This window comes from Schistocerca serialis, chromosome 2, assembly GCF_023864345.2.
Source record: "Schistocerca serialis cubense isolate TAMUIC-IGC-003099 chromosome 2, iqSchSeri2.2, whole genome shotgun sequence".
Classification (NCBI taxonomy): Eukaryota; Metazoa; Arthropoda; class Insecta; order Orthoptera; family Acrididae; genus Schistocerca; species Schistocerca serialis.
The window spans coordinates 64,138,451-64,163,467 of record NC_064639.1 but is presented as its reverse complement, the minus strand read 5'-3'; the positions used below and the strand labels follow the sequence as shown (position 1 = coordinate 64,163,467).

General features: G+C 39.9%; 1 protein-coding gene across 1 annotated transcript in view; it reads left to right on the top strand.

The window, feature by feature from the left end:
* Positions 1-25,017, top strand: part of LOC126456766 (zinc finger protein 879-like) — a 375,729-nt gene that overhangs the window by 144,668 nt on the left and 206,044 nt on the right. Inside the window, exons 4-5 of the mRNA XM_050092524.1 lie at positions 1,326-1,947; positions 12,593-12,790. Of these exons, the coding sequence (XP_049948481.1) occupies positions 1,326-1,947; positions 12,593-12,790 (820 nt within the window). The remainder of the gene's footprint in view (positions 1-1,325; positions 1,948-12,592; positions 12,791-25,017) is intronic.

The window sequence follows — 25,017 nt, the reverse complement described above, 5'->3', positions numbered from 1 at the left end:
CAGTTTTATTTTCACAACATATTAAAACTGTAATAACATTTATGAATGAGCAAGTTTGGTTCAAACGGATACTGAACTCAGAAGAACATTTGCATAATCAGTTACTTTTTACACTATTAGAACAATGGTTGCAGAACAGAGCATAGATGCAGGATTCTTCTCACAGTACATGGCTGTTAATACAGTTAAGATTTTATCTGGTGATGTGAAATCCCTGTGCTGCCCAAAGGACATCTGCCAGCTCTCCCTCTTTCCCTAAATCGCTCCAGGCAAATGCCGGGATGGTTCGTTTCAAAGGGCATGGCCGGCTTCCTTCCCCATCCTTCCCTAATCCGATGAGACCGATGACCTCGCTGTCTGGTCTCCTTCCCCAAACAACCCAACCCCAACCTACTGCAAATCGACGTTAGTGATATGGGCCAGCTCTCCCTCGATCTCTGTGTCGCTCAAAGAAGTGTACAACAAACACTTTGTAGTTCTTATTTTAAATTGCTCCTGTTGTAAAAGTTATTAAAATGTGTAAAAAAAATTGTAAACATATCGTATGATGTATTGTGGGGGTGGTAAAGCTACACAGTGGTGCGTCATCATACGATGTACCACTACAGGTACAGTTAAGATGTCGACATGCCGCCACACTGAATCCCGAATGCACTAATTGCATACAGTTTCACAGCCCTCCACAATATCGACATGGAAGTCATGTGATCAACATTATTTCTGCAGTTACTTGTATTATGCTGACACTAGGATGATTGTCAGCTTTGTGAAGAATTGCCTTGCCTAATTGCAGTGTCCTGATCCTTCTGTGTCTCCCATAGTTGGAATCAGTGGCCTTAAACATCCCAAATCCCTTCAGACATAATCCTGTCAGGACATTTGTGTCTAAAAACTTTTCCCAGTACAATCTTTGAATGGCATGCCATTACTATAGTCTAATACAAGTATCAAATGGCCTGCTGCGAACTTCGCATTTGTATAGGCCTACACTTCTGTTGCACTGTATTGTAAACCGAGACTATGGTGCACTGTAGAAAATGGATATGTGCTTGCCAAATCCACAATGATCACTTAACACCTGATGCTACATGTAATATCCAGTTCACAGACAAAAGGAGAATAGACAGTACATCTTTCATAAAGCCACACAAAATTAATAAGTTTGTACATCACACTGGACCTTCTACCTCACTTCTTTCAAACATTCCTTTTTTAATGTTTAGCATCTGACATAAACTTTGCGTACTTGTTTTGTGAAATAATTATAAATATTTCTTGTGCCAAAACATGTCTAAAAATATGCCATTTATCTTTAATAATTACAGAAACTGGTTCATCAGCTTCTTCCCGACGAAAACGGTGTGTTCCTGTTAAGCGAACGGCTCCGATGAAGGAGCGATTGGCAGTTCGGGAAAAAACTTCAGTGAAAGATGGTGTCCCATCTAAATCTAAGAATTCTGTTAAAGAACGGTCGATGAGGAGGGAGAGGTCAATTTCAGAAGAACGAATCCCACTCGAGCAGAGGCTGCTTATGGTGAAGGAAACTAGAACAGAAAAGAAAGAGAAGGAAAATAGTGAAATTGAAGATCTCAAACCTATAGAACCTGAACGTAACCCTGAAAATGAGGAATTTTGTGGAATTAAGGAAGAAAATAGTGAGGAAGAAAACATGTCTGAAGGGAAGGCTCTAAAAAAGAAGAGTGGGTCATCAAGGAAAAAAAAAGATGGGGAAGCAAAGCCCAGACCAAAGACTGTTATGGACGGATATTCGTGGCAGTGCACAGACTGCACAGCTGTGCTAAGCAGTCTGCAGGAGCTGCGGTCCCATCATCAGACTGAGCACAACCAACCACCAAATTTCAAGTGTTCTCAGTGCGCCAAGGTTTATACCAGATACCGAAGTTTTGCAAGACACGTGAAGCTTCATGGCAATCCAAAGAAATTTAGGTACGTACAGCATTTTATGTCATTCCCTTTCTTAATTGAAATTAATTGTTGTGTCCTTTTGTTGTGGAGAACAGGTTACATTTTGAAATCACACATATTCAGGTATGCTCTCCTGAACATACAATAGTTTTTTCTGTTTAAAATATAACTGCTATGATATATTTGTCAGTTAACTGCCAAAGGAATTGCCAATATTAACTGAAAGACCTGAGTTGCAACAAAGCTCCAAGAGTAGACAGCATTCCATTAGAACTACTGACAGCCTTGGGAGAGCCAGTCCTGACAAAACTTTACCATCTGGCGACCAAGATGTATGAGACAGGCGAAGTACCCTCAGACTTCAAATCCTAAAGAAAGCAGGTGTTGACAGATGTGAAAATTACCGAACTATCAGTTTAATAAGTCACGGCTGCAAAATACTGACACGAATTCTTTACAGACGAATGGAAAAACTGGTATAAGCAGACCTCGGGGAAGATCAGTTTGGGTTCCGTAGAAATATCGGAACACGTGAGGCAATACTGACCCTACGACTTATCTTAGGAACCAGATTAAGGAAAGGCAAACCTACGTTCCTAGCATTTGTAGACTTAGAGAAAGCTTTTGACAATGTTGACTGGAATACTCTCTTGCAAATTCTGAAGGTGGCAGGGGTAAAATACAGGGAGCGAAAGGCTATTTACAATTTGTACAGAAACCAGATGGCAGTTATAAGAGTCGAGGGACATGAAAGGGAAGCAGTGTTGGGAAGGGAATGAGACAGGGTTGTAGCCTATCCCCGATGTTATTCAATCTGTATATTAAGCAAGCAGTGAAGGAAACAAAAGAAAAATTCGGAGTAGGTATTAAAATCCATGAAGAAGAAATAAAAACTTTGAGGTTCGTCGATGACATTGTAATTCTGTCAGAGACAGCAAAGGACTTGGAAGGGCAGTTGAACGGAATGGATAGTGTCTTGAAAGGAGGATATAAGATGAACATCAACAAAAGCAAAGCAAGGATAATGGAATGTAGTCGAATTAAGTCGGGTGATGGTGAGGGAATTAGATTAGGAAATGAGACACTTAAAGTAGTAAAGGAGTTTTGCTATTTGGGGAGCAAAATAACTGATGATGGTCGAAGTAGAGAGGACATAAAATGGCAAGGAAAGCATTTCTGAAGAAGAGAAATTTGTTAACATCGAGTATAGGTTTAAGTTTCTGAAAGTATTTGTATGTAGTGTAGCCTTGTATGGAAGTGAAACATGGACGATAAATAGTTTGGATAAGAAGAGAATAGAAGCTTTCGAAATGTGGTGCTACAGAAGAATGCTGAAGATTACATGGGTAGATCACATAACTAATGAGAAGTATTGAATAGGATTGGGGAGAAGAGAAGTTTGTGGCACAACTTGACTAGAAGAAGGGATCGGTTGGTAGGACATGTTCGGAGGCATCAAGGGATCACCAGTTTAGTATTGGAGGGCAGCGTGGAGGGTAAAAATCGTAGAGGGAGACCAAGAGATGAATACACTAAGCAGATTCAGAAGGATGTAGGTTGCAGTAGGTACTGGGAGATGAAGAAGCTTGCACAGGATAGAGTAGAATGGAGAGCTGCATCAAACCAGTCTCAGGACTGGAGACCACAAAAACAACAACGATTAGATGCTTTGCACAGTGTCTTAGTGGAAAGAAACATAGTCCTGTTGCTCGTGACAAATTTTGCAATTTTTCGTTAAGGTGTTACATACTTCATTTGCCACTCTGTACATTGAGTCAGAAGAGTAAAAACTAAGACCACACCCCTGTATAGTTTTCAGTAATTCATTCTGTAGGACTGACCATACTGACAACTATTCTGTATGGCATTGTGGTCCATTATACCACATAGTGGAACTTAATTGGTTGGCAGGATGCAAATGCACAGATCACCAGATTGGATTATGTAAAGGTGTTATTTGTTTGTGATTGAAAATATATTTACATAAGCTCAGAAGGAAGAAACTATTTACATGCCATAAAAAGTGATTCAGAAATGCACATTTTTGTCCTGGTCATGGCTAATTATTCTACTAAATGCCATTTGAAATAAAGCAAATATCATTGAAACACAGTCTTTTTTATATAAAAAAAGTTCAATTTGAACACCACAGAGCTTTGCTAGGCACAGTCCTGTAGTACTGTCTGTGAGCTGAAATGTGAGTAGTCGCAAAGGGCGGGGGGGGGACTATAACATCATATGGGATAAGGTAAGGCTGGTTAGAATAACTGAGGTTAAGTCCAAAGGGAAGAGAATAGGTCTCTGATAAAGAGTTCCCCATTACCAGAAAGCAGGGAAACCAGTGTTGTACAAAAGAAACCTATTGACATACATAATGTAGTAGGCTCTGAAATCTCTCGACTCCTGTTCTAGAGCACTTGCTGCATCTTATCTTGGTACTGGATGCCACCAAGACAGACAGTTCTTGTTATGTCCATTTGTCTGCTCTGCTGGATTGTCAGTTGCCATCTGTATTTAAAGAGCTGTGTGGTGAAAACTAGCTTGCTGCTAGGCAATATGAGTTGTTTTGTAAGTTGCTTTGCCATTACCATTGTATATTTTGCCAGTAGTGAGGCTGGAGTAAATGGCAGTGGGGGATTCACAGAGCTGGTTTTGCAGTGTAAACGATTGCCGGGATGGTGTGTTGTACATTTTGATAAGCATTTTGTGAAAATTGAGGGGACAACAGAAGGTGACCATGTATGGTGGGAGGACGCTTTTGAGAAGTCAATCTCAAAACCATTTAAATAGGCGTAACACCATCTTCTCTCGGTACACCTGACCTTCTCATCCCCCTCCCTCTCTCTCTCTCTCCCCCCCTCCCTCTCTCTCTCTCCGCCCCCTCCCTCTCTCTCCCTCCCTCCCTCCCTCCCACACCCTCCCCCTCCTACACCCTCCCCTTCCTCCCACCCTGTGTACTTTTGGATGATTTCATCTCAGATTATGCAGGTCAAAAGTGAATGTGTAATATCATTATTTTAAAGTGTTTTGAGAAAAATATATGATGAAGTTCCACCTTTCAGAAACTAAAATATTTGGATTTTCTGATGATTTGTTAAAACATTATAGATCTCTCTAAATGAGAGCATTTGTGAAAATGTAGTAACAAAAGGTAAAGTTTTAAAATAAAAACCTCATTCACAATAATATCAGACATGATTTACACATACACACTTCTTGCTTTTATTCATTTTAGTTTAGAAAAATAAGCTATGAAAATTTGTAACTTTAAGCAAACTTCAAAATTATGTTTGTAAATATGAATAGTCACACAGAGTTACCTGTCTTGATAAATGATAAAATGGAAAGACCGCTAAGTAATCCTGAAATCTTAAACCATCAAAATATCTCTATATAAAATGAGAGAATCTGAAATTTTTTGATTCATTATCAATTGTTTTCTCTAAAACCATGATTCTGAATATTCTAAAAATTGCATGTACATTAGTATGTTCTATAGAAAAAGATTAGCAATTAGCATTTCAGTCACCTCAGTTCAGCATGGGTACTGGTCGTCCAAAGGGTTCTGTTTCACCCCCCTCCCCCCTCTGAACATAAGTGTACATTTTTATGGTTCTGATATTATTCATGAATTTTCATTGTCTTCTGTCATGATTTTACTTCTTTATGAGATACCATGAATTAAAATGGCCTACCGAGCGAGGTGGCGCAGTGGTTACACACCGGACTTGCATTCGGAAGGACGATGGTTCAATCCCGCGTCCTGCCATCCTGATTTAGGTTTTCCGTGATTTCCCTAAATCACTCCAGGCAAATGCCGGGATGGTTCCTCTGAAAGGGCACGGCCGACTTCCTTCCCCATCCTTCCCTAATCCGATGAGACCGATGACCACGCTGTCTGGTCTCCTTCCCCAAACCAACCAACCAACCAATTAAAATGGCCTACACTGTAAGAGTTAACACTGCACTGTTGGGAAGAGTTGATTTGCTTTTTTTTTTCTCGTCGTTGAACTTGTAGAGCTGAGATTAATTTGTACATTGACAAGGATGATCCCAGAGCAGTAATTAGGAAATGGGAACTGCACACTAAGTTTTTGATGATAGCCATTTGAAAGAATTTCCCAGACCATGAGGTGTCATGAAGCAGATGGTGACATCTTGCAGCTCGTCAGAGACACTAATCATTTGTCCCACTCACACAAGAAATGAATAATCTAATTGGATATTTTATTTTGCATAAACTGATTATTTTGTCAAAAATTGATTGCTTTCATCGTTACACAAGGAATAAAGTTGCTCGCAACAAAGTCTTCTAAAGCATACTGATACCTCTGCATTTCTATTTTTTCAAAACAATACTTTTTCTACTGCTCAACATAATCCCCTTGAACATTTGTGCACTTGTCCCAACGGGCTACAAGCTGCATGGAACTCTTTATCTTGATGTTTGAACCAATTCCCCACAAATTTTTTCTCATCCTCATTGTCCTGGAACCTCTTCCCATGTAATGCCTCCTTCGGTCCACAAAACAAATGGAAACCACTAGGTGCTAAATCAGGACTGTAAGAGGGATGAGGCAGTACTTCCCAGCCCATTTTGTCAATGGTTTCACATGTTAGTTGAGCAATATGAGGACGCGCATTGCCTTGCTGGAGAATCACACCTCTCCTTTGAGATCTACAGTGTCTCTCTCTTCACCTTGTCCAAAAGCAAAACCAAGTAGTATTGGCTGTTCATTGTATGCTGCTCTTTGGGATAATCACAAAAAGTGGACCTTTAGCATCCCAAAACACCATCAACATGACTTTTCCTGTTGATGCTTTGGTTTTGAATTTTTTCTTGCCAGGTGAGTTGTTGTGTTTCCACTCCACGGTTTGTCTTTTTGATTCTGGCCCAAGTTTCATCACAAGTTAAAATTTTGTTGAGGAAGTCTTCACCTTCTCTTTCATAACATTCCTTCAGCTCTGAGCACACTCTCAACCTTGTTTCATTGTATAGCTGCATCAACTCCTTTGAGACCCATCTTGCACATGTTTTACGGTATTTCAGCTTGTTATGGATAATGTTATGAACTGTACTAGTACTAACTTGAACCTTATCAACTATCATTTCCACAGTCAATGCGGTCGGCATGAATAATGTCATCAATTCGACTTTCAAGTGCGGGAGTTGAAACTGCAACTGGTCGGCCAGAATGGTTTTCGTCAGTCACTGAGTCGATACCATGATTGAACTGCTCTACCCACTTTAAAAATTTGCACTATTCGTATAACCTTCAGCATAAACTTTAGACATTCTACAGTATAGATTCACAGGTTTCTCACCCTCAGCAAGTAAAAAACGAATAGCAGAATGTTGTTCAACTAATGTGTACGTTTAAAGCGGACTCACCATCTTGAAATGTATTTTTGCATTTATAAACAAAACAATGTTGATACATCAGATGATCAGGGCTCATCCTAGTGATGCCAACTTAAAACCATAAAAGTACTAAACTTGCCCTACTAACAGTTTTTTTCTCCAGACCAATTCGTCTCTTTAATTATTGAATGATCCTCATATGTGCCACTCCAGGATGCAACCCAGCAGTGACTTGTCTGAATTCCTATCACTGTCTTCACAGCAGACCATTTTTGTCCTTTTTTTCAATAGAATTCACCTAATGTGCTTTCATTTATAAATAAGAGTTTCGTGTTTTGTAGTAATTTTGATATGGTCTGTAGAAATTCAGTAGCATCTCTTACATCATCAACAGCTTCATGCTGGATATTAAATCTTGTTGCAAGATGTTTACATAGACCTCCTACCCCATCACATGCACTTTTTCCATGACCTGTTGCTCAAATATCCAGTTTTTTATCGTAATTCCTGTACTGTGTTTTCCAATTTCATTAAGCCTAAAGTGGTTTTTAAAATGAAATGCAGCACCATCAGTCACATACACTTGTATAGGAAATATGTGGCATACAGATGCTATATCATCAGTTATGCTGACAACATAGCATGCACGTGCACTGTCACGAATGAGATCACACAGTAGCAAAACAGTGTGATGTACCAAGGAAGTGGGCAACACATGTGAATATTGACACTTGTGTTGTGTGCCAATGGTAACTTTGAACTTCATTCTGCAAAGCAACAGACCAGTTCTCAGCAAAGTTGAAATGAAGAACTAATGTGTCAGTATTCTGGGAACTGGCTGATTTTACTTCTGCTACGGCCTGTCTCTGAATGCTGCGGATATAATGACGAGCTACTCCTTTCACGACCAAGTACCTAACCTCTGTAACAAACTCCCGTAGCTCCACTGTTTTGTTGACCAGCTGTCCTCACTCCCACAATGCATAGGTTATGTAATTTCAGAATGCTGAAGGTGTAACGCTTCAACGGTCATCCCTCCACCACCAGGACACAGTGCACACTCACGCAACCGACATTTATCTTGTGGCTCTCGACATATACGCAAGAGCATCAGTTCCATCTCTGTGTACTTCTTCCCTGTGACACTACGTACGGTGCAACAAATAAGTGCATACTTTCTTCACTGGCTGGCATTCGACTCATTTTGGTCGTAAGAAGTAAAATTTTGTGAGATCAGCTTTTAAATTTGGGTTCTCCTTTTTCATTGAGAAATGATTCTCTTACTGATCTTGTTATATATCTTTTTACCTCTTTAACAATGTAGGAAAAGATATATTGTCGCATACCATAAAGAAGGCGTGTTAAGTTGCATAGAGTCGCAATTAAAAGACACTTACACAAAGCTTTTGGCCACAGTCTTCATAAGCAAAAGAGAAACAAAGAAACACATGCCATTTGTACACATAAGCAAGCACACCTCAAGCATACATGACTGCCAACTCGGGCAGCTCAGCTCATACATTGTTGATATTCCTACATGGAGTTTCCACTGTTGGTTTTTACCTTCTAACTTTTTCACCATTTTTCCTAGCAGAAATAACATCAGCCTGATTAGGGCTTAGATAATATTCTAAAGCAGCATCAAGCATATCATCTTGCAGTAGATTTTCACAATAGAAATCTGGGCGAGCCCAAATACGTTTTTTATCCTTTATTTTATGAGCTTCTGAAGTTAAATAATGTGAGGAAGTGGGTATGTATTTGTGTACGGGGTACCTGGTATCAGTGTCAGTAGTCGTACCGTGTCAGTGTGGGCACCTGCCGAGGCAGCAGTGTTCAGGTTTTGAAAGTGCACATCACATTGGGTGCTCATGTCACAATCATCAGGTTCTGCACCAACTGCATCTACCATATACACTTCACAAAGTTTTCAAGATCTTGCTTGAGTGAAGCTTGTTTCAAGTTCTTTCACTTTTCTTTGTACATACCGTGTTCTTCCTGTGTTTCTTATCTTGTGTGGGCATTTAAGGAGAGGTATATTAGAGGCTACAATAGAAATGCTCAAATTCAACACATCAACAACTTTGAACACGCAGCTCTGCACTATCTTCTTCAGTTTCAGACTCCAATGTCAGTGATCGTTCCGGTGGATTATCACTAAATTTCTTTTTGTACCAAATATAGCTATTCCTGCTCAGTGGGTGTGATGGTAACCCAGTTACATGAGGTATGATGGGGGCTGAGCAAAGAAAATGTGTTCAGTTCTTAGGAGTCCTTGTAACATGTGATAAGAAAATATGTGCTTCTAAAAAGTAACAAACATACAGTTCCCCATAATAAATAAAACGGTTCTCTGCCAAAGTGTCATACCACTGATCAAAAGATCTGCAGTTCAGTACCTACTTATTCCTACCTTTTTCATCTGTGACCTATCACTTGTTTCTCCAATGACTTTGTTTGTTAATGTGTAAACTTCCAAGTTGTGCTGTTATTTGGAGTTCATATTAAAACAGTAGGTCTTTCTATAACTGGCTGTGTAAGTCAGTTGAAAAGTCAGACAATGCCAACAGTTTATTTCTCCCCACAGCACTGTAGCCAGTAAAACACTGAGGTGTTTGACACCAACTTTTTGGTCAATGACAATTTTACCTCAATTTACAAGTAGACTCGACTAATTCTTTGAGGCCTTCATACTGACCGTCATTTGGCTGTAAGAGATCCCGACGAATGCACGCCATCCGTGTAATGAGATTTGTGGATCACTTTAATGCAGAAAAACTGTAGACTGGGATACATTTCACAGCAGTTTTTCTGTGTGACTCTGTCGGCAACCCTCGCCTTACTTTGTAGTATTGGTAGGTTAACGTCACTAATTGGCTAACTGTTAGGGTCACATTCGGCACAGTTAACTGTTTGACAGAAATCCTCCTCCAATATACACATCACCTTTAAAAAACAATGTTTCCCTGCTGATTTGGGATTTCACCAAATGAATGTTTTATTGACTTGTTGTCGGTTTCAAATTCGTAACAGTTATATCATCACATGAGGAGATGCTGAGTTGCAGATAGGCACCACAACTCCATTGTTTTATTAACAGTGATATCAATCGTTCCTGTTATTAATATTGTTACAAGTTTTATCTGCTGTTGCATTGTGAAATAAGAACAGTTAATTTAATTCTGTTTTATATTACAGATTTCATTTTGACATTATTTAAATCTGGACCACCAAGTCAGGCATCTTCTATTAATTGTACTTAAATTGTTATTTTGTTCATGTGTTTGGCAACAAGAAAAATATAATTCTCTATTCTTGTGGCTGTATGAATGATGTAAAATGTGAGAGAGTATAGAGCATTTTCACCAAATAAAAGGAACACTGAAGAATGGACAGGCAAGTAGAAATGATGAATTCCACAGCTATAGAACGAAGTCCATTGTCAGAAATTAAAAACTCTCTCTCTCTCTCTCTCTCTCTCTCTCTCTCTCTCTCTCTCTCTCTGTGTGTGTGTGTGTGTGTGTGTGTGTGTGTGTTTTCTGTCTCCTGCTCTGCATGCTGTGTGGAGTGATTAGTGACCTTGATTGTGCCGTGTGGTGAGGAAATAGAACTGGAGAGGAAATAGAAATGGGTGGGTGGACTGGCAAGAGGGAGGAATAAGGCAGGAAAGAGCTATGGAGTATACTATTAGTTTACAACCTGTAAGATTGTGTAGCAAAGTTGGTAGGTACCTACGTAGGGAGACAGACAGCAGAGCAAGAGTGAAAGAGTGAAAATTGAGTAAGGGGGTAGAAGTTGGAGTGGAAGGTGAGTGATCCAGAGTAGAAGAAAACTTTGAAGGAACAAAGAACTCTGTGAGCTACGGTAGAATACAGAGTAACTAGGGGAGTGTAAAGCCAACACAGGAATGGGAGAAGGGGTGTAGAGTTGGTCGAGGCAGGTGTCAGGCAGGCACAGACACTGACAGAAGTCATGGAAATCGGGGTTAGTTGTCACCTGCACGATTCAGAAAGGCTCGTGATAGGAGGGACGGTGTTTGTGGCATAGGTCGCAAAGCAGTTGTTGAAGCTGCATGACAGTATTTTGTGCTGTACAGTTTTGAAATTCGGTCACATAGTCAGTTTATGGCCTTCGTTTGGCAGTAGCCCTTCATTGAGGTGCTCAGATTGTTTCAGTTATGATGAATGTGGTTTACATTGCTTTTACAGGTAGCCATTTAGCAGATGACAGTGACAGGGACTGACTGGGAGGCAGTTGGCAGACAAGTGAGACAGGGGTGGAGATCAGTAGCAGTGATTGAAGGCAGAGTTAGTAATGATAGTGGAAATAAAATGAACCATTTAAAGTCACAGGCAAAAGAAGTTTGACCTTGATGGGAAATATGATTCTGTTTCTCCAGTTCTGTGTTGTACTTAGTGACAAAAGGGGCACTCGCCATCTGCATAGTTAGGCCTGAGACTTATTATACCCTTTAGCTGTGGAACGTGCTCCTCAACATAGTGAGATAAGACTTCAGTGGCCACTTCACAATGGGTGTGACTTTATATCCCCACCCCTCTTTCTGCCCTTCTCCACGTACTTCTTGTCCGAGCTAAGATTTTCTCTGTCCAGCTGGGAACATGTGCTTCATGCCTGACCTCACCTCCTCACCTGTTCTCGTTCTATTTCACCCTCTGGTGGCTCCACACCAGCCTTACGCTCCCACTTTTATTTTTCTACTCCATCTCAATTCATTAATTTTATTCTTTTCTTATGTCTTTATCTCGTCTCTTACTCCAGGTATTCCATCTTCCACCTGTGTGAATTCCATTTTCCTACCTTATCATCATTGTTAGTGATCCCTTATCCGCTGAGCTCTGTTAGTGCACTGTTCTCTTATTGGGGAAAAAGCTGACTGGGCTATCTGTAATTATGTTTTCAGTGATTTCCGTAAACTTATTAAAGTAAATACCACGATTGTGCTTTCAGAGGGGGGAAGATACTAGTTGCTTTTCTTCGTGACGTCCAATCCTCACATAGTTTGATCCGAGCTTGCGCTCCATCTCTGATGATCTTATAATTGATGCACTGTTTAACCCTACTCTTTGTGTTCCGTCATACACGACTTCCGTACTGGCACAGGACTCGGTCTGCAAACTAACCAGTTTATTATACCCGTCTGTCACTTGGCAGCTCCTCTATTATTAGGTGAATGACGATCTATACCGGCATACGTATAATACGAGGTCTCAGATTTTCTGTCGATATGCTCGTTAGTGGTTTTTGTTTAAAAGCTGCAGACAGAATTTTTGCAATATTTTTCAGGTGTGAAGAATGTGGCAAGTGTTTCTCTCAGAAGACGGTGCTGCAGTCCCACAGCACAGTACACACTGATGCGAGACCACACGTGTGTCCACAATGTGGCAAAGCTTTCAAGCAGTTCAGCTCACTGTACCTGCACAGCAAGTGTCATTTGCCAGACCAGGTGAAGCCTAAATTCCCGTGTGACATCTGCCACAAAGAGTAAGTAATTGAAATGTATTGTTTAACTGTGTGCCAATAACACATTTACTATTTACATCGAAGGACAGTTGCTTGGGTTATACCCTCACCACATTTTTATTTGTACGTGTATTAATTTTATTTATGATATTTTAGTAAAAAAATATTATCATATACAAAACCAAAATGCAGAGAATGTGTCATCTACGCAAGTGTATTTCAGTAAAATACCCAGGGGATTCCAGTGTCAGGAGTACATGTATGACAACTGTGTGGCCCTGAGCTGACTCCAGCATTGCTTCCACTTTCCTGTGTAAGACTCCTTTCTTCTCTCGTAGAAGCCTCCCTAGGCCAACTCTTGTTTATTTTCATCCCAGTGGTATTAGGTTTCGAGGCTGGAGGATGTATTTCGGTTTCTAGTGTTCTTCACAGTTTGGTAGCATCATTGTTCCTCTCTCAGTATCGCCTTTCAGAATACCATTCAGAATTGTAATTTCAGGATTTAGCCTGGTCTCACGGTGACCAATTAGAAAGTCAAAGGTGGAAAATCATTTGATAAAGAATTCCACCAACTGTGACCATTGTTGTTGTTGTGGTCTTCAGTCCTGAGACTGGTTTGATGCAGCTCTCCATGCTACTCTATCCTGTGCAAGCTGCTTCATCTCCCAGTACCTACTGCAGCCTACATCCTTCTGAATCTGCTTAGTGTATTCATCTCTTGGTCTCCCGCTACGATTTTTACCCTCCTTGCTGCCCTCCAATACTAAATTGGTGATCCTTTGATGCCTCGGAATATGTCCTACCAACCGATCCCTTCTTCTAGTAAAGTTGTGCCACAAACTCCTCTTATCCCCAGTTCTATTCAATACCTCCTCATTAGTTATCTGACTACCCATGTAATCTTCAGCATTTATCTCTAGCACCACATTTCAAAAGCTTCTATTCTCTTCTTGTCTAAACTATTTATCCTCCATGTTTCACTTCCATACATAGTTACACTCCATGCAAATACTTTCAGAAATGACTTCCTGACACTTAAATCTATACTCGATGTTAACAAATTTCTCTTCTTCAGAAATGCTTTCCTTGCCATTGCTAGTCTACATTTTATATCCTCTCTACTTCGACCATCATCAGTTATTTTGCTCCCCAAATAGCAAAACTCCTTTACTACTTTAAGTGTCTCATTTCCTAATCTAATTCCCTCAGCATCACCCGACTTAATTCGACTACATTCCATTATCCTTGTTTTGCTTTTGTTGATGTTCATCTTATACCCTCCTTTCAAGACACTGTCCATTCCATTCAATTGCTCTTCCAAGTCCTTTGCTGTCTCTGACAGAATTATGTCATCGGGGAACCTCAAAACTTTTATTTCTTCTCCATCGATTTTAATACCTACTCCGAACTTTTCTTTTGTTTCTTTACTGCTTGCTCAATATACAGATTGAATACCATCGGGGAGAGACTACAACCCTGCCTCACTCATTTCCCAACCACTGCTTCCCTTTCATGTCCCTCGACTCTTATAACTGCCATCTGGTTTCTGTACAAACTGTAAATAGCCTTTCGCTCCCTGTATTTTACCCCTGCCACCTTCAGAATTTGAAAGAGAGTATTCCAGTCAACATTGTCAAATTGATAGTTCGGTAATTTTCACATGTGGCAACACCTGCTTTCTTTGGGATTGGAATTATTATAGTCTTCTTGAAGTCCGAGGGTACTTCGCCTGTCTCATACATCTTGCTCATCAGATGGTAGAGTTTTGTCAGGACTGGCTCTCCCAAGGCTATCAGTAGTTCTAATGGAATGTTGTCTACTTCCGGGGCCTTGTTTCGACTCAGGTCTTTCAGTGCTCTGTCAAATTCTTCACGCAGTATCATATCTCCCATTTCATCTTCATCTACATCCTCTTCCATTTCAATAATATTGTCCTCAAGTACATCACCCTTATATTGACCCTCTATATACTCCTTCCACCTTTCTGCTGTCCCTTCTTTGCTTAGAACTGGGTTTCCATCTGAGGTCTTAATATTGATGCAAGTGGTTCTCTTTCCTCCAAAGTTCTCTTTAATTTTTCTGTAGGCAATATCTATCTTACCCCTAGTGATATATGTCTCTACATCCTTACATTTGTCCTCTAGCCATCCCTGCTTAGCCATTTTGCACTTCCTGCCAATCTCATTTTTGAGACATTTGTATTCCTTTTTGCCTGCTTCATTTGCTGTATTGTTATATTTCTTTGTTTCATCAATTAAATTCAATATTTCTTCTGTCACCCAAGGATTTCTAATAGCCCTCATCTTTTTACCTACTTGATCCTCTGCTGCCTTCACTACTTCATCCCTCAAAGCTAGCCATTCTTCTTCCACTGTATTTCTTTCCCCCCTCCTTGTCAGTTGTTCCCTTATGCTCTCCCTGAAACTTTGTACAAACTCTTGTTTAGTCAATTTATCCAGGTCCCATCTCTTTAAATTCCCAACTTTTTGCAGTTTCTTCAGTTTTAATCTCCAGTTCATAACCAATAGATTGTGGTCAGAGTCCACATCTGCCCCTGGAAATGTCTTACAATTTAAAACCTGGTTCCTAAATCTGTGTCTTATCATTATACAATCTATCTGAAACCTGTCAGTACCTCCAGGCTTCTTCCATGTATACAATCTTCATTTATGATTCTTACTGTGACCATAGATTGCAGAAAAGACAGCATTTGGTTTTGGTAGGCTGTCATTCACACACATTAAAAAAAAAATGTAAACCTAAACTAAATCTAAATGCATCTAATTTTTCACATTGCATCATGATAACTGTCTGGAAAATTAAATATCTTTACTGACATCGTGAACAAACACACAATTCTTACCTTGGATGGTGTCTGTGGATCACTTTATAAAGGATTAACATGAAATGGGTCATTATAAATTGCCCACAATTTGTGAATATATTTCTAATAAATCTCATAATTATTGATACAGTTGTGTAATTTTAAATTTCAGTTGCCCACAGTTACAATATTAACTTTGAAATTTGCGAATAGGACATACACAAACATCAGTGTACACACTCACACCAATTACAATAATAACACACTGAAACACAGGGAAGAAAGAAAAATTCTGGGATCTCATGGACCAAAACTTGGTCAATATTACTATATCAAGCATTAAATTTTTTTAGGTGATTTCGGTACACAACATGACAAGAAAGGAGATATAGAGATATCTTTGAAAAATGGCTAGCTCATAAGTGCACAAACAAAAATAGACAAAGTTTGATTAAGAGTTGCAGAAACCACAAAAAAACTTATCTCAAAATCAACGTGCTTTAAAGAGAACCTCATAAATTAAAAAACTGGAAATATCCCGACTTCAGAATAAGTGACTGGCAGCTGGACCATGTCTGTATTAATAAATTTCACCATCATGAAATCTATAACAATAAGTCCTAAGAGCAATGGGCACAGGGTTTGACTAGTCTGTTATAAAGGTCAAAGTGAAATGAACCCCTATGGTAAAGAACAAATCTCCAAATAAAAATACCAGAAGATTCAATCAAACCAAATTCATAAAAATAATGTAGTGTACTATAGGCTATCTGGGTAAGCATCTGTCAACTTGATATCAGTTAAGGGAGTGACCATCAAATTAAAATTGATAGCAGAAGAATGACTCTCAATATCTACTAGCAAGAAAATTGATTGGTGGTATGAAGAATGTGGCCACACTGTTGAGTGAACACAATGAGCTCAGATAAACCGTCAGGGTGGCCCCGGCATCACACTGCACGGCACACAGGTTGTACAGACACTGATGCTGCCATTGCTGGTGGCAGTGAGTACAGGAATCTGTGGATGCGTGACATGTGGGATCTGTATTTATGAAACATGTATCATCAAATTGGAATAGCAAGCTTTAAATTAAAAATTGAGGTATGCTGTCAGAATAAAAGAAGATGTCATCATTTAGTAAGTGTAAAGAATATGAATAACAATGGGGACAAGTTGTGCAGGGTGCCACAGATAAAAGTAACCCATGTAAAAGTACCCTGTGTAAGTGTAAAGGAAATGCAGTGAAATTACAGAAATGAAGAGCTGAAATGGATTTAGCATTTATTTACAATGTAAAATACAGTGGAAAATACATTTATAGAGATGTTGAAAGTGACCCTCTGCAACATCAGTTACACAGTCATGCACATCTAAGCATTTTCAGATACACCCAGCATAAAGTTAGGATGTCAGTGGCAGCAGCTTCATGGCTGATGTTGTCTATAAGTTCCTGTATTTTGTGTCAATTTGTTTCATAGAACTTGGTCCTGAACTGTTCCCATAGGCAAAAAAATCACGTCATTAGACCTAGCGAAAGTGGTGGCCGTAAATGTTCGCTGGCAGTTTGTTCCTCAGTGAATACGTCGTGGACTTGTTCCGGGGACACCTTAGATGAGTGGCATGATACGCATCTTACTGGAAGAAGCAGAATTGGCTTTCATATTCAGTGACTTTACCGCAAAACATATCAGAAATTTCCGTGTTTGCTACCGTGTTGAGGATAGTGTAAAAAAATGTCAGTCCAAAGATGCATGTTCCTGTTACACCACACCAGACACTGATTTTTTCATCATCCGGTGGTTGCTGACACACAATGTTAGTGTCCTCAATTGACAAGTGTCTCGTGTTCTACGAATTCACATGACTGGAAAGATGAAATCATGCTTCGTCACTAGTGATGTAATGGAAAGGGTTTAACAAACCACCGTTGATGTTATTCAAAAGCCATGAGCAGTAATCTGCACGTTTCTGACTGTCATCCTCCTATCATTGCTGCCCAACAGCCACATGAAATGGCAACTAATTAAGACTTTTCAATATCCGTTAGTGGTCCCCCCTACTTACATGCACCTATTGGGCCAATTTACGTGTAGACTTCTTTGGGCTCTGAACAATTCTTCAGTGAACGCGTGAAGTAACTTACGGTGTGCAAACTGAAGGAATTCTTTGTAGTTTTACGTTTTGCACAGATCCGTAGGTTTGCCAATTTTTATGCCGAGTCTGTATTGCTCTCTTTGAGTAGTTCTCTACCTGGATACTTCTCCCTGCAAATTTTTTGAGTGTACTTAGTCGAACCTTTTTTCACATATCCTTTCACAATCTCAATTCTTCACTCTATTGAGAAATTCATTTTGCAGACTGCAGAGAGAAATGCCTAACTTCACTGACGAAATAATCTGAAACGCTGACAGAAGAATGCTAACAATCGATTAGTGCATAAAACTGTCCATTGTTATTGCCGTTTACTCTATTTCAGAAATCCAGATAATGCATTCGTTCAGAGGGAACTGCGCCACCCTGTATAAAGTTCACAATATGTTTTTTTTTTTTTGTAAAATGGCCATTTCCTTACATGAATTAAAAGTGCACTTCAGATTTTTATACAGTAAGCTATGAAATGAAGTGTTGTGAACTGGTGAATAACATGGTAATTGTAACAGTAGAGTTAGGGATCCTAACATTTCTAATTCCTTTATTTTCTGTTGTAAGTACAGAATGGTATGCAAGACAATGTTGTATTGCAACAATGTTTCCTTTTGTTCGTATTACGTGACACATGGCAAGTTAAAAACTAGCATTGCGAAACAATGAATTCTGCGTGTGGTCAGCTGATGGTTCAGATATTTACATCCAGAACAAAAATTTATGGAACTGTGCTCATTCAAACAACTTTAGAGAAACTATATTTGAATTATTGCTATAAATAGTTTTACTGTGAAATATTTGTAGTGAAAAGAAAGTGACAGATAGTAACTATAAGAAAAAAACAATACCAGTGATAGTTAATATTTGAAATTGTTAGAGTAAAATTTAATTTGTTCTTCAGTTATTGTTCCAAGACCAGCTGGAGGTAATGTAAAGTTATTTTATGTTAGGAAGTATATTGGTATTGTATATCAAACAACTGTTCAATAGGTAGCACTAAAGGTTTTCTGTGTTGCAAGTTGTGTAACAGTCTCAGTTCAGAAGTGTGAGAATATTTTTGAAATAACTTTAAACGTGAATCTATGCCGTATTAAGAAGCCGAGCATCAAAGATGTAATTTGAGTTTTTCTTGTATGAATATGTGTGAAAATTCGCGTAGTAGAAATTCATAATTTATTATTTTTTATCCTCGTTTCATCACTCAAAAAAGGAGCATATTTTTTCAATTAAGTAATTTATTTTTGGGTAATTTGTTATGATCACCCGTTACTCTGATGAATTGGAACTTAAATGATTATTATTTTTTTCTTATTACAGTTTGTGTGCTAATTTTCCTGAGACTTAAACACCACAAATCACGAAAAGAATGTCCTGAGGTGACAGAAGTTGTAGGATAGTGATATACATGTATACAAGTGGTGGTAGTATCTTGTACACAAGGTACAAAAGGGAGCAGTCATTTGTACTCCGGTCATTCATGTGGGTAGGTTTCCAACATGATTTTGGCTGCATGACAGGAATTAACAGACTTTGAACATGGAATGGTCATTGGTGCCAGACTCATTGGACATTCCAGTTCAGAAATCATTAGGGAAGTGAATATTCCAAGATCCACAGTGTCAAGAGTCTGCCAGGAATACCAAATTTCAGGCTTTACCTCTCAAATCGGACAAAGCAGTGCCCCACGGCCTTCACTTAATGACCGAGAACATTGGCATTTGTGTAGAGTTGTGAGTGCTAACAGACTAGCAGCTCTGTGTGAAATAACAGCAGAAATCAATGTGGGACGTACAATGAACCTATCCATTTGGATAGTGTGGTAAAATTTAGTGTTAATGGGCTATGGCAGTAGATGACAGACACAAATGACTTTGCTAATAGCACATTGCCCTCAGTGCCTTTCGTAGGCTCACGTCCATATCATTTGGATCCTAGATAACTGGAAAACTGTGGCCTGGTCAGATGATTCCCAGTTTCAGTTGGTAAGGGCTGATGCTAGAGTCTGTGCAGGCCCCATGAAGCCATACACCCAAGTTGTTAGCAAGGCACTGTGCAAGCTAGTGGTGGCTCCACTGGGTCCTCTGATCCAATTGAATTGGTCATTGACTGGAAATGCGTATGTTCATCTATTTGTAGACCATTTGCATCCATCCGTGGAGTTCATGTTTCCAAACCATAGTGGAATTTTTATGGAGGACAATGCACCATGTCAGCAGGCCACAGTTGTTCGCGATTGGTTTCAAGAACAGTCTGGATAATTCCAACAAGTGATTCGACTACCCAGATCACCCGACATGAATCCCATTGAACGTTTATGGGACATAAAGGAGAGGTCAGTTTGTGCACAAAATCCTTCACTGGCAACATTTTCTCAATTATGGATGGCTGTAGAGGTAGCATGCCCAATATTTCTACGGGGGTTTTCCAATGACTTGTTGAGTCTATGTCACATCCAGCTGCTGCACTATGCCAGGCAAAATGAGGTCAGACACGATATTACGATGCTCCCATGACTTTTGTCTCCCCCCTATGAACCATGGACCTTGCCGTTGGTGGGGAGGCTTGCGTGCCTCAATGATACAGGTAGCCGTACCATAGGTGCAACCACAACGGAGGGGTATCTGTTGAGAGGCCAGACAAACGTGTGGTTCCTGAAGAGGGGCAGCAGCCTTTTCAGTAGTTGCAGGGGCAACAGTCTGGATGATTGACTGATCTGGCCTTGTAACACTAACCAAAATGGCCTTGCTGTTCTGGTACTGCGAATGCCTGAAAGCAAGGGGAAACTACAGCCATAATTTTTCCTGAGGGCATGCAGCTTTACTGTATGATTAAATGATGATGGCGTCCTCTTGGGTAAAATATTCCGGAGGTAAAATAGTCCCCCATTCGGATCTCCGGGCGGGGACTACTCAAGAGGACGTCGTTATCAGGAGAAAGAAAACTGGCATTCTACGGATCGGATCGTGGAATGTCAGATCCCTTAATCGGGCAGGTAGGTTAGAAAATTTAAAAAGGGAAATGGATAGGTTAAAGTTAGATATAGTGGGAATTAGTGAAGTTCGGTGGCAGGAGGAACAAGACTTTTGATCAGGTGAATACAGGGTTATAAATACAAAATCAAATAGGGGTAATGCAGGAGTAGGATTAATAATGAATAAAAAAATAGGTGTACAGGTAAGCTACTACAAACAGCATGATGAACGCATTATTGTGGCCAAGATAGACGCGAAGCCCACGCCCATTACAGTAGTACAAGTTTATATGCCAACTAGCTCTGCAGATGACGAAGAAATTGAAGAAATGTATGATGAAATAAAAGAAATTATTCAGGTAGTGAAGGGAGACAAAAATTTAATAGTCATGGGCGACTGGAATTCGTCAGTAGGAAAAGGGAGAGAAGGAAACATAGTAGGTGAATATGGATTGGGGCTAAGAAATGAAAGAGGAAGCCGCCTGGTAGAATAGATTATATAATGGTAAGACAGAGATTTAGGAACCAGGTTTTAAATTGTAAGACATTTCCAGGTTCTATTGGTTATGAACTGTAGATTAAAACTGAAGAAACTGCGAAAAGGTGGGAATTTAAGGAGATGGGACCTGGATAAACTGAAAGAACCAGAGATTGTACAGAGTTTCAGGAAGAGCATAAGGGAACAATTGACAGGAATGGGGGAAAGAAATACAGTAGAAGAAGATGGGTAGCTTTGAGGGATGAAATAGTGAAGGCAGCAGAGGATCAAGTAGGTAAAAAGACGATGGCTAGTAGAAACCCTTGGGTGACAGAAGAAATATTGAATTTAATTGATGAAAGGAGAAAATTAAAAATGCAGTAAATGAAGCAGGCAAAAAGGAATACAAATGTCTAAAAAATGAGATTGACAGGAAGTGCAAAATGGCTATGCTGGGATGGCTAGAGGACAAATGTAAGGATGTAGAGGCTTATCTCACTAGGGGTAAAATAGATACTGCCTACAGGAAAATTAAAGAGACCTTTGGAGAGAGGAGAACCACTTGCATGAATATGAAGAGCTTTGATGGAAACCCAGTTCTAAGCAAAGAAGGGAAAGCAGAAAGGTGGAAGGAGTATATAGAGGGCCTATACAAGGGCGATGTTCCTGAGGACAATATTATGGAAATGGAAGAGGATGTAGATGAAGATGAAATGGGAGATATGATATTGCATGAAGAGTTTGACAGAGCACTGAAAGACCTGAGTCGAAACAAGGCCCCCGGAGTAGACAACATTCCATTAGAACTACTGACAACCTTGCGAGAGCCGGTCCTGACAAAACTCTACCATCTGGTGAGCAAGATGTATGAGACAGGCGAAATACCCTCAGACTTCAATAAGAACATAATAATCCCAATCCCAAAGAAAGCAGCTGTTGACAGATGTGAAAATTACCGAACTATCAGTTTAATAAGTCACAGCTGCAAAATACTAACGTGAATTCTTTACAGACGAATGGAAAAACTGGTAGAAGCCGACCTCGGGGAAGATCAGTTTGGATTCCGTAGAAATGTTGGAACACGTGAGGCAATACTGACCCTACGACATATCTTAGAAGAAAAATTAAGGAAAGGCAAACCTACGTTTCTAGCATTTGTAGACTTAGAGAAAGCTTTTGACAATGTTGATTGAAATACTCTCTTTCAAATTCTGAAGGTGGCAGGGGTAAAATACAGAGAGTGAAAGGCTATTTACAATTTGTACAGAAACCAGATGGCAGTTATAAGAGTCGAGGGGTATGAAAGGGAAGCTGTGGTTGGGGAGGGAGTGAGACAGGGCTGTAGCCTCTCCCCGATGTTATTCAATCTGTATATTGAGCAAGCAATAAAGGAAACAAAAGAAAAGTTCGGAGTAGGTATTAAAATCCATGGAGAAGAAATAAAAACTTTGAGGTTCGCCAATGACATTGTAATTCTGTCAGAGACAGCAAAGGACTTGGAAGAGCTGTTGAACGCAATGGACAGTGTCTTGAAAGGAGGGTATAAGATGAACACCAACAAAAGCAAAGCGAGGATAATGGAATGTAGTCGAATTAAGTCGGGTGATGCTGAGGGAATTAGATGAGGAAATGAGACACTTAAAGTAGTAAAGGAGTTTTGCTATTTGGGGAGCAAAATAACTGATGATGGTCGAAGTAGAGAGGATATAAAATGTAGACTGGCAATGGCAAGGAAAGCGTTTCTTAAGAAGAGAAATTTGTTAACATCGAGTATTGATTTAAGTGTCAGGAAGTCGTTTCTCAAAGTATTTGTTTGGAGTGTAGCCATGTATGGAAGAGAAACGTGGACGATAAATAGCTTAGACAAGAAGAGGATAGAAGCTTTCGAAATGTGGTGCTACAGAAGAATGCTGAAGATTAGATGTGTTGATTACATAACTAATGAGGAGGTATTGAATAGACTTGGGGAGAAGAGGAGCTTGCGGCACAACTTGACTAGTAGAAGGGATCGGTTGGTAGGACATGTTCTGAGACATCGCGGGATCACCAATTTAGTACTCGAGGGCAGCGTGGAGGGTAAAAATCGTAGAGGGAGACCAAGAGATGAATACACTAAGCAGATTCAGAAGGTTGTAGGTTGCAGTAGGTACTGGGAGATGAAGCAGCTTGCACAGGATAGAGTAGCATGGAGAGCTGCATCAAACCAGTCTCAGGACTGAAGACCACAACAACAACAACAACAACAACAACATGACTTTTGTCACCTCAATGTAATGTTTGTGTTGTATAACTGATGTGTATCTAATGTAAGTGTGTGTATGTGCTATGATTTAATTATCAGATTGCTACAGGATTTAAACTGATTTTACTAGTCTTACATTTTGGGGCACCACACTACCAACACCAAATGTAGAATCCCATTTCTAATGCCCCTGACAAATATTATCATTTCCAATAGTTACTTCTTCTATGATGTTGTGAACATATAGAAACAAATTAACACCCAGCAGGGGCCATGTGGACGGTTCTCCTTGTGTATTTCAGATTCGTTGATGATAGCTTTTATGATCTGGATCATGGGTCAAGATACACTATCCTCATTCCTCCATAACCTCAATACATTCTTCCCTATCCTTATCACCTGGTCCTCCTTAGACCGATGTTCTATTTTCCTGGGTGTTCTCCTCCATGTCTCTGAGATCTCTGTAAAAAACCAGTGTTTCTATCAATCCCATTTACCATTGACATTACTAACATTTTCATTGCTACTGACACTTTCACATTAAAAATTCTCTGATAACTCAGTCTGGCCACCCATAAATGGCACTTTTAGAGTGACAGACAATCCATTTTCATGTATAATAAAGGTCTGGCTAAGGCTTTCACAAACAAGCATTGTCCTCCTAACCTAGACCAGAAACAGATTTCCTATTCCATATCCGTGCATGACCACAACCCACTCGCCAGTTGCAAAAGAACATTCCTCACTACCCACCAGCTTAACACTTCCCTTGCCAGAGTTATCATTGTGCTCAGAAATTAGGAACATCCTACTCCCATTCTTTCAAAAACCTCCAAAATTGGTATTCTGCCACCCACTCAGTCTACCTACGAAATATGTTGGTCTTTGCTGATGAATCGTGTTCTCCCAGCACTTTGCATACAGATCATACTCTTGTGGAAGCCCAACATGCAAGTCATGCGTGTCTACTCAAATGAATGGCCACCACTGAACTGTGATGGATAGCGCTACTGAAAGCGACACCCTCGACTCCACTGGCAGCTTCACAGCCTCTGCTATCTGGATTCTTCTACAGCCCCACACTCCTCCCCTACTCCTGGATACCAGCTTCTCTGGACTACAGAGATGTGTGTTACCCGTATAAAACATTCTTTCATTCTGCAATCTGTCTAGCCTCAATCTGTGATAGCACATACCCCACACTCGTTTCCAGTCATGTCCCTATGCTCCATGGTTCACTCATTCTACACTCACAACCTGTCCTTCATAACCACCCTGTTCCTGTATTCCAACTCTCCCTCACAGCATACTCCTCCACTTCACTGTACGCCACACCTAACTCCCTGACCGGAGCGAGCTCGTCACTGTCGTATTACGTTCTACTTCTTTCAACCTTCGACCTGCATTATGTGCGTACTGGCTACACAGCACCTCAACTGCTTAGTGAGTTATTTCTATTATTTGTATGAACATTTTTTTTAAACTTTAGAGGCACAGTGACTTGGATTGAATTTAACCATCCATGAAAGCTAACAATTTAATTCACTTTAGAGTAAAGAGGTATCTTAGAAGTGACTTTTTCTGT